Genomic DNA, 10,559 nt, shown 5'->3' on the forward strand with positions numbered 1-10,559 from the left:
ACTACCTCATCTCTGTACCCCACACATACAATTATCTGTAAGGTCCCTCAGTCAAGCAGTGATTTCAAACACAAATTCAACCACAAAGACCAGGGAGGTTTTCAATGCCTCGCAAAGAAGGCCACCTATTGGTAGATGGGTAAAAAAAATTAAAAAAGCTGACATTGAATACCCCTTTGAGCATGGTGAAGTTATTAATTACTCTTTGGATGGGGTATCAATACACCCAGTCACTACAAAGATACAGGTATCCTTCCTAACTCAGTTGCCGGAGAGGAAGGAAACTGCTTAGAGATTTCACCATGATTCCAATGGGGACTTTATTAAAACAGTTACAGAGTTTAATGGCTGTGATAGGAGAAAACTGAGGATAGATCAACATTGTAGTTATTCCACAATACTAACCTAATTAACGGAGGAAAAGAAGGAAGTCAGTACAGAATACAAATATTCCAAAACGCATCCTGTTTGCAACAAGGCACTAAAGTAATACTGCAAAAAAATGTGGCAAAGCAATTCACTTTTTGTCTTGAATACAAAGTGTTATGTTTGGGGCAAATCCAATGCAACACATTACTAAGTACTACTTTCCATATTTTCAAGCATAGTGGTGGCTGCATCATGTTATGGGTATGTTTGGAATACAGTAGTTAAGGACTGGGGAGTTTTTCCAGGATAAAAAATAAACAGAATGGAGCTAAGCACAGAGGGAGATTGTCCCCTTTCAGCAGGACAATGACCTAAAACACAAGGACAAATATACACTGGAGTTGCTTACCAAGAAGACAGTGAATGTTTCTTAAATCTGCTAGAAAATCTACACTATGGCAAGACCTGAAAATGGTTGTCTAGCAATGATCAACAACCAATTTGACAGAGCTTGAAGAATTTTGAAAATAATAATGGGCAAATGTTGCACAATCCAGGTCTGGAAAACTCTTAGAGACTTACCCAGAAAGACTCTCTGCTGTAATTGCTGCCAAAGGTGATTCTAACATGTATTGACTCAGGAGGTTGAATTCTTATCTAATCAAGATATATTGGTTGTTTTATTTTGTACAAATGTTTGAATTTTTCTTCCACTTTGACAGAGTATTTTGTGTAGATCTTTGACAAAAAAATGAAATTAAATCCATTTTTATCCCACTTTGTAACACAACAAAATGTGGGAAAAGTCAAGTGGGTTGAATACTTTCTGAAGGCACTGTACACACTGGTGTTGTTGAACCAATACGGAATTTAACAGGTGTCCTCGGTGGAACATTTTGAGATCATATCAAAGGACTGTGTGATGTAACAGAACACAGGTAAAATATTAGTTAATACAATGTCCTTCAAAGTTTGGGGTGTTTAATTCCATGGGAGAGTCAAACTTGTTTAGATCATTCCTTTTCTCTTTAAAGATTGCTAATAGAAGTCTGTCTAATGCTGATCTCGCCTACATTATTTAGCTTTTTTATTAAGTGGATGGATTGGTGTAGTATGCTGACTGGCTCTATCTTGGGCCTCAATAGGATAAGCTTGTCCAGGAGGATAGCCTGATGGGACACACTATAGAGTGTTACACTATGGTATTGTGTTGCTTTAAAAAGTTGCTAGTTAGCCTAGGAACGAACCAATAGCCTGGCAGAGGCAACAGGTTTCTCTGTGGTACCTCTTATCTAAGACTAGGTAGGCCTAAACAGATGGCCCCAACATGAACATTTCCAGTCCAGCCGGTTTTACAGGGTGTGAGAGAGTGTGTTGTCATGTGAAAGTATGAACTCTGAACAAAGGGAATCAGAAGTGAAACTTTAATGTCTTTCTTCACCTGTTGAACACCAAGGATCAAGAAAGTGAGGTTTTCAAAGAAAGAGAGAGAGAACTTCAATACAGATATGACATCAGTCCTGTCTGTGCAGCTCCAGTGCCCAGTGTGTTTGTGCGTTTTCACTGACCCGGTGAGTCTGCCGTGCGACCACACCTTCTGCCGCCCCTGCATCAGCTCTCACCTGCGGCAGAGCTCAGCGAAGAGCCAGAGCCGCTGCCCAGAGTGCCGGGGCCCCTTCAGCCTGAAGGATCTCCGGGCTCACCGTGTCTTGACCAATATGGCAGATGCGGCCCGAGAGGAGGAGGAGAGCGGCCTTGCAGCGAGGGGACCAAAGGCAACGCAGGGACGCACTGTAGCCGCAGAACTGGTGTGTCTGGAGCACGAAGAGAAGTTCAAGTTGTTCTGTGAGACAGACCAGAGGTTGGTGTGTGTGATCTGCAGGGATGGAGAAAAGCACCGGGGACACACGTTCACACCCGTGAAAGAGGCAGCAAAGATCAGTAAGGTGTGTAGGTCTATGGCCAGCACAGTTCTTTTTAAACCTCATAATTGTACTTATACTACTGTGTGAACCTCTTAAAATGGTAAGAGGTGATTATTATATAACTTTGCTTGCCTGTAGGTTTCCAAGTCTATATATGTTGAATTTCCTCAATCTGTGTTTCAAGGTTCTACACAACAGTAACTGGATAAAACCTGCAATGTCTCTTTCTCTCTTAATCTCTTTTTAATCTCTCTCTTTCAATCTTGCGCTCTCTCGCTCTCTCTCTGTCATAAATATAATCAGTAAATATGTACACATCCTTACACCCATGCCAAAAATAGGCTACATGCCATGCATTCTTTCTGTCACAAGGAGTGTTGTGGTATGTGTCTGTTCTAGAGCTCTGTTGGCTCTCTGGCCTGGATTCAATCAGAGGCACATTGCTTTGTAGACAAGCGCATTGCACACCGACAATGCACCTTTTAAAAACAATTATCCAGACGTCTACAGAGATCGCATTCACAGTAAACGCTGCTGATGTCAGCTCAAGCGGAAATTACCTTTAAATGTCAAAGGTGGTGCATTGTAGACAACACACCAGAGCCGGCTAAAGGCATAAACTACATAAGCAGTCACTTAGGGTCCCCGGCCGCTAGGGGGCACCCGACTAGGGATGTAAGCGGTTAATCGGTTAGCCACCGAAAATACATTTGACAGGTCATGCTTATCGGTCTATAGGTTAATTTGCATAATTTTGTGGAATTAAATTGGTGCGTGTGTACTTTCGTTAGTCCTCATGCATTTTATTTACCACATTTATCACAGCATACAGAGAGCCTTGTTTGTGGAGTGGAATCGCCTACCAAGGAGTGAAACCTGCTTTTGTAAGCACAGTCATTGCGCAACAAATAACAATTCTAAATGCAATCGCAAGTTAAAAACTTGTGGCCACGATTCAAAAGGAGCTATTTTTATTTCTCACGATTCAAAAGGAGCTATTTTTATTTCTCAATCTCAACTCGTAAAGAGTGCTTCCCATTCACCATTTGGATGCATAGGCTATAGCCTGCCTACCGTTGACTATCAGCGCGTCAACCACCACTTTGCAATGTGAGCTTGAGGCATTATAATTGTTTGAAACCTTAACGTTTTACTTTACTTCAAATAATGAGTCATGTCTTACCTTGCTTCAAAGTAGCCTTGCGAAAATCCATCCCTAGAAACGTGGAGGCAATTATTTTATAAAGGCTTCCTCACGCCATTAACCAGCATTTCTCTCCTGTTCTATTGGTTTTCATATCAACTTTCTTTCGTTGTCCAGAAGCCAAAGCCACAATCCTAGTCATATTAGCAACCCATCACAGTAGTTGCTATTAGATTCCCCCTCTTTCTAAATTACTAATGGAGGTTTTCATCTCAGTCACATATGGAACTGCTCGCATTAGGTGCGCTGTTAAGAACTGTGTTTTCTGCTAATTGCATTTTGGCAAATGTTTGAAAATGACGTTTAGCTGCTAATTAGCTGCTTCATTACAGGAGTTGCATGTTCAATAATAGACTATAGCCTTTTGACTGTAAGACGATAGGCTTGCTATCGTTGCATGTTTCCATTAAGCTGTTAATGAAACATGTCTGCTCCTTGTATGCATGCATAGTATCAGAGAGGAAGAGGCAAAGCGAGAGGTCCAATGCGTTTCTATGATCGTATTTTGGCCCTAAATTTGTCGATTGCCTTTCCGCCTTGGGACCACTCCCATTGTCAGGGCAGAAACATAAGCATCTCGTCATTATATACAGATCTCTGATTGTATTTTCTGTTTGTCACGTTATTTTCTGGTTGGAAAATATTTAACCGTTTGTTGACTGGTTAATGAGGGTCAGATAGTCGGCAGCAAAATTGACAGACATTTTCATCCCTACCCCCAACCCCAAAATTATTATAATAATAATTATTTTTATAATAATAATAATAATAATTATTATTATAGTTACATTTTTTTAGGAACTCATTCGAGATCTCAACTTACTGTTGAGAGTTCGAATAGTAGAATACACAAAGTGTAAGTTCAAAATGTGGTTGCGCATCAGCAGTTTGTATCTTGTTTTGTCAGTCACTGACAGTCACTCATTGGTAAGTTAGTCTACCCCATTATCTAAACTTGTAGTAATCATAGACAAATACTGACCGGGCACACAGGGCACATGCCCAGGGGTCCTGACATCCAGGGTGCCTCCATTGATTTTCTTAGTCACTCTCACAGCATAAGTCATGGTAAAATGTGTAGAATTGCAGGAAATAAGCTTTAACGCTGCAAAAATGTAAAAGGCTTTAAAACTGGAAAATTGTCTCTACACTCCATGGGAAAATGTGTAGAATTGCAGGAAATGAACTTAAAAACGTAAATGTTTCTCTCCGCCGTCAAGAGGGGGCCACTAAAATGTTTTGCCCGCTTGGTAGGCGGGCATTTGATTGAATCCTGGTCTCTGTGTTGTTAGAATGTTCTGAAGGGAGCTCTTGGGTTCCTGGTGAAGGAGAACCGTGAAATGGAAGGACTGAACCAACAGCAGGCCTTTGAGATCATAAAGACCCAGGTGAGGGCGTCTCTTTCTCTCTCTCTCTCTCTCTCTCTCTCTCTCTCTCTCTCTCTCTCTCTCTCTCACTCTCTCTCTCACACACACACACACACACACACACACACACACAGTATTGTACAGCTAACCTTGTGGGGACATACAATTCAGTCCCATTCAAAATCCTATTTTCTCTAACCCCTAACCCTAACCCTAACCCTAACCCTAACCTTAACCATAACCCTAACCTTAACCCAAAAACCTAACCTTAACCCTAACTCTAAACCTAACCCTAGGTCCTAACCCTAACCCTTAACGTAATTCTAACCCTAACACTAATTCTAACCTTAACCCTAAACCCACTAGAAATAGCATTTGACCTCGTGGGGACTAACGAAATGTCCCCAGTTGGTCCGAACAATCAACCACGCTAATAGATTTCATCTTAGCCTAAACTAACTGAATTGATCTGGCAACTGGAGGGCTGCTGGGTTCACATCCTCAAGACATTCCCTTACCATTGTGCCCTTCAGCAAGGCCCTTAACGACAAAACATGCTATCCATCCAGGGGTGCTGCACTGCAGCTTGACCATGTGCTCGTCTCAACTGTATCTGTGATGTGTGCTGTCTTGGGGGGGTTGAGAATGGAGCAGAAAACACATTTCTGTTGGCTGTAACTAATTGACAATAAAGTTGTATTGTATGTATTATTGTATTGAATCATTTACTAACCTGTGAATTTGACTTTAGTAAAGCTTGAAGAAAATGGTGTGTCCTACAGTCAAACATTTCTCCCCCATCACAGGAGAAGTCTAAAAGCCTGTCGGCTCACATCTCCTCCTGCTTTGAGGAGCTGCACCAGTTCCTGAGGAGGAGGGAGGAGGAGGTGAAGGAGGAGCTGGAGAGGGATGAGAAGAAAGCTGTGGCGGCCATGCTGAAGAATGATTGTGTGATCGAGAACAGGCTGATGATTGGGAGGGAGATGGAAGTGACTCTGCAGTCTGCTCTGGAGATACCTGAGTCTGACCACTTTCTAGAGGTGGGAGGAGTCTCACAGAGTCTAGTTACGGGTTGTCTTGTAGTCTGTCTTTCATAATAAGTGATTTGATTGGTGTGTGTGTGTGTTCACAGTGGTGGAGTGAGAAAGGCCTTCCTGTTGTTGAGGGGATGAAGATGAAGGACACAGCAAAACCTGAGTAAGTGCAGAAACATTAAATATACATACATGAACACAATGACATCAGCAAATATATGTATAGGCCCTGTATTGCCTTCTGAGAGATGTGTTGTGTCTTTTAGACCAATATGGCCACCAGTGTCCCCATGATGAAGCATTGCTTTGATAGGAAATGTTTGTTCTAGCCAGTCTATCTCCAATAAGGTGAACTTATTGTGGTGGTTTCAACCCTGTCTGTCTCAGGTACAGGTCAAGGGTTAGAAGTCTGTGTGTGACCCCTGACTCCCTCACTCTCGGCCTCTACGAGACTCACCTGCCCTTCTGCATGTGGAAGGAGATGCTAAAGGTCGTCAAACCAGGTGAGATTGAGGACTGACTGGGGAAACCAGGTGAGAGTGAGGACTGACTGGGGAAACCAGGTGAAAGTGAGGACTGACTGGGGAAACCAGGTGAGAATGAGGACTGACAGGGGAAACCAGGTGAGAATGAAGACTGACTAGGGAAACCAGGTGAGGGAGACAACAGGGGAAAGTGTGTGTGTCTAACGCCATCTTTCTCTCTGTCTGTTGAACTCTTCCCCTCAGTTCCTGAGCGCCTCACCCTTAGCAGCAGTGATGATCCCTGTTTAAAGCTATCAGAGGGTGGGGCCAGTGTCAGGCACGCAGACCGGAAGGGCGGCTTCGGCTTCAACTACTACCGTGACTACGCCGCCGCCACCAACACCGTCATCTCCACAGAGACCGTCCAGACAGGGCAGCACTACTGGGAAGTGGAGGTGGGGGGGAAGCTGGACTGGGGGGTGGGGCTGAAGGTGAAGGAAGATTCCGGCAAAGAGCCTGTCCTGTCTCCAGAGAGGGAGATAATGTTGCACCTGAAGCCTGAGAAGGGCCTGGTGTTCAGCCATGATGGTGTGGAGACGCCCCTGATGGCTGCTGGTGCTGACCCAGGTACTCAGGCTGAGGCCCAGTCCTGGCCTCGTAGGGTGGGGCTGTACCTAGACTGTGACAGGGAGAGGGTGTCCTTCTATGATGCAGACAGCATGGCTCTCCTCCACTCCTCATGGTGCAGCTTCATCTCCCCGTGTTCCTTATGCCTCTGCCCCGGGCCGTACATGGAGGGCCGCAATACTAACCCACTGACTGTCTGTTGGTACTGACCCAGTGGGCAAAACTGGTTTCCATGACGTCATTATGATAGATTTTCTGACGTCATGGTCAGGTTTTGTTCACGTCTTTTTAGTAACCAGAAAAGGATGTATAAAATAGTACTTATTTTCCATGATGACTTGTTGGTAGACCAATTGGTAGTTATATAGTATAGTTATATGGCATGTTCTAAAAAAATGTTTTGTTGTTGTTGTAAATTAGATAGAAGTCACATGCCAAATTTTGCTTGCTGGGGACCTGGCCCTTTTGAGTATTTCAGGAACTATTTACTAGCTAGAATAATCAAATTATCCATTTTGAGTTCATCATTTTCTAAAATCAATGTTTTATTTATTTAAGGTGTATTGTTGACGTTAGGGGCATATTCTGTTAATAACTGATTTGTGGTGTCCTTTTTAAGTAATCTTACCATGTATTTGTGGCAGGATTATGCTTTGTGGACAATCAGTGCCGGTGCTATGGGGTGGCAAAGCCGGGCATGGCCCCTCCAGATAGAATTTGTGCCCCCCCCAAGTTTTGTTTCCCCATAAAAATAATCTGTTGCCTTGAGCATGTCACTTAACCCTAATTGCTCCCGGGGCGCTTTACAATGGCGATCCTGGCTGTGACCCCACTCCCTGCGGGTGTCTCAGGGGGAGTTGGGATATGCAATAAAACACATTTTCATTACACGCTTGTGTGTAACATGATAAATATAAGCACCCCCAAATTATTATTATTATTATTATTATTATTATTATTATTATTATTAATTACCATGCCCGGTTTTGCCAATGTAGCACTTCCAGGCCTGCCAGTAGTGCACACTGGGTCCAAGGCTATTATACCTTGTGCACTCATGATCTGAGGAGGGGGAGGGAGGGGGGATGTAATTATGTAATATTTAGTAGTTAAAATCAAGAAATACATTCTGATTGGGTACCTAGCAATGCAATGTCATAAGGTACCGCTTTCATTACCTTGTTTTTGACAATTTTCTTCTCACAGAGAGGGAAAATAGTTGTTCACTTTTGCAGACAGCTAGCTACAGCTTCTATGCTAGCTAGTAACCAGCTTCATAAAGTTTTGGTAGTGCTGAATAATTATAGCTAGTTAATGGCTACGCTTTGATCAGCATGCCTAGAGCGATGCCGAGCTCACCAAGCATTGGTCCCGCAACTATTGTTTCCAAACTGAATACATAGAAGGAGGAGACTGAATAAGTAGAAGGAAGAGAAGTCAGATTTCGCCACTATCATAAACTAAGAAAGTGGGCGGAGCGGTCAAAAGGTGAAGATTTGGAAACAATGGTGGAGGAACTAAACAGGGAGGGATTAAGCTAAATAGTATGTAAAATGAGCAGGAATAGAACTGTATATAAACTGAGAGCTGAGTGGTGGGAAGTTAGTTGCTCTGCAGACCAGCTCGGCTCTATTGCTTGTGTAATAAAGTCTATGTTAATTCTACAAAAACTCTGGAAGTACTTTGATTTTTTAAGAAGTTTAAGGACAATTTTCTACAACATAATTGGCGACCACGAAGGGACTGGAAAAAGAGACCATAGGGGTGCTGCGCCAACTGGAGGAGGCTGGACGAATCACACAAATACGGTGGCCACTGTAAACAGATGTAAGCAGTGGCGGCTCCTGAAAAAAATCTCAGGGGGGGCAATTTTTCTGATGATTTAGGTGACCTACACACATTTTAAAAAAGATATGTCCAGCAACAACATGAAGACGGGCAGCATATAAGTCAATACTGATATACACATTACTTGCTTCAAAAAGGCCTCATGGTTGAATTGGAAATATGTGCACCTGAGCATAATTCACAACAAGCAAGCAGGAGCTTTTGATAGAGGCTACTGAAAACATTGATGCAAGTTATTGGTAATAAGACATTTTTATAGACTTCCATATTCTGCCCTCTTGTATAGATTTGTGAAAATGAACAGTGATAGACATTTTGCCTGAAAACAGAATTTGAAAATAATTTATAGAAAAGGTAAACACAGCTATCTGTATGGCTTTGTAAAAATGAACAACCATATTCTGGCCAATTGTATAGATTTGTAAAAATGAACATGAACAGATTTTTTTTATTTTTTATTTTAAACAACATCAACTGTGAACTGATTTGGGCGTGTGTGTGTTAAAGAGACAGACAGGGAGGGACAAAGAGAGAGAGAGGCTACATTACTTGTACTGAAACTGTTCTAGCTTGCTGCATGATCAAATTCAGCTGATGCGTATAGCAATGCACGTAATGGGCATTCTTGAAATGCTCACGCACCTTTTGCTGCACACCAGCCTTCTCTCCCCTCATCACACTGGCTCCATCGTAAGCTTGCGCAATGAGTTTGACTTTCTCGTCGTCGGCAAAAAGACCGTTCAGTCTCTCCAAAAGCACACTGGCGATTGAGACTGAGGTTGATTCCGAGATGGGAAGGAACTCAAAAAAGCGCTCCTGCACTTTGTGGTTGCTATCTATGTACCTCAGCACAAGCACCAGCTGTGTCTGTGTAGAAACGTCCGTGGTCTCGTCAGCTTGGATAGCTACGAAGTTCGCCGACTTCACCTCCTCCACAATATGTTCCCTCATGACCGCTAGCATACACTCCAGTAGCTCGTTTTGAATGGTCTTTGATGTGCCCTTGAAAACTTTAGCATTTTTAAGATGGTCATCAAACACCTCATCTAATTGTGCCACAAAGTTGACAAGTCCAAGAAAAATACCAGGGTTGGTGGAGCCCTCAGTTTCATCTTTGCCTCGCAAAGCTAGCCATCTTGACAGTTGTACGTGAATTGATTGACGCTGCTACCCGCTCTTTTCTTAGTTATGTTCATGGTTACTTATGACGAAAGCGCGTAAGTGCAAGCCCTCCCGGAACCCATAGAGATTGTATTGAAAGCTCTGATATTTGAAAAAAAAAAGATTTTACATGATAGTCTATGAGAGACTCCTGGGCGATTTTCAACCTGACTGAAATCGCCCCAAAAGGGGCGGGGCCATTTGAAGCACGACTTTAGCCTGATTGGACATTTAGTGGCAGATCAGACGTCTAGATTAGAACACTGATAACTACTGTTGCCGTGATATAATTGATTAGAAAAAAAATCCCTTCCTTTTCCCGTTTGGCAGTGCGTCGCCCATATCGCCCTAATGAACACACCGCCCCTGGATGTAAGGTACGTTCTTACTTTTAGCATATAAATTGTGTGATTTGCTCAGTTGATTCTAAAGGCCAGGTACCAGGGGTTCTCCAGTAGTAAGGGCTACATTTAGGAAAAGTAGAGTTTTTGTTGGAATGAGAAATAAGCAAGCATGCCATGTTATTGATTGTTGAATATTGTTGATGGTTGTATTTAAGT

At 42.8% G+C, this 10,559-nt stretch overlaps 1 protein-coding gene across 1 annotated transcript; it reads left to right on the forward strand.

Annotated features, from left to right (window-relative positions):
* Positions 1 to 1,207: 1,207 nt before the first annotated feature.
* LOC121543149 (nuclear factor 7, brain-like) lies at positions 1,208 to 8,612 on the forward strand. The gene is made up of 6 exons (XM_045205675.1): positions 1,208 to 2,315; positions 4,791 to 4,886; positions 5,672 to 5,905; positions 5,998 to 6,062; positions 6,287 to 6,402; positions 6,628 to 8,612. The coding sequence occupies exons 1-6, from the start codon at positions 1,878 to 1,880 to the stop codon at positions 7,197 to 7,199; spliced, it is 1,521 nt and encodes a 506-aa protein (XP_045061610.1). The 5' UTR covers positions 1,208 to 1,877; the 3' UTR covers positions 7,200 to 8,612.
* Positions 8,613 to 10,559: the final 1,947 nt, after the last annotated feature.

Source organism: Coregonus clupeaformis, chromosome 20 (assembly GCF_020615455.1).
Source record: "Coregonus clupeaformis isolate EN_2021a chromosome 20, ASM2061545v1, whole genome shotgun sequence".
Classification (NCBI taxonomy): Eukaryota; Metazoa; Chordata; class Actinopteri; order Salmoniformes; family Salmonidae; genus Coregonus; species Coregonus clupeaformis.

Excerpts from the sequence above, each read along its gene's own strand:
- LOC121543149 (XM_045205675.1), top strand. The coding sequence starts at position 1,878 with ATGACATCAGTCCTGTCTGTGCAGCTCCAGTGCCCAGTGTGTTTGTGC. Across the intron at positions 5,906-5,997 it reads AGTCTGACCACTTTCTAGAG|TGGTGGAGTGAGAAAGGCCT; the intron begins GTGGGAGGAGTC and ends GTGTGTTCACAG. Across the intron at positions 6,063-6,286 it reads AAGGACACAGCAAAACCTGA|GTACAGGTCAAGGGTTAGAA; the intron begins GTAAGTGCAGAA and ends TGTCTGTCTCAG.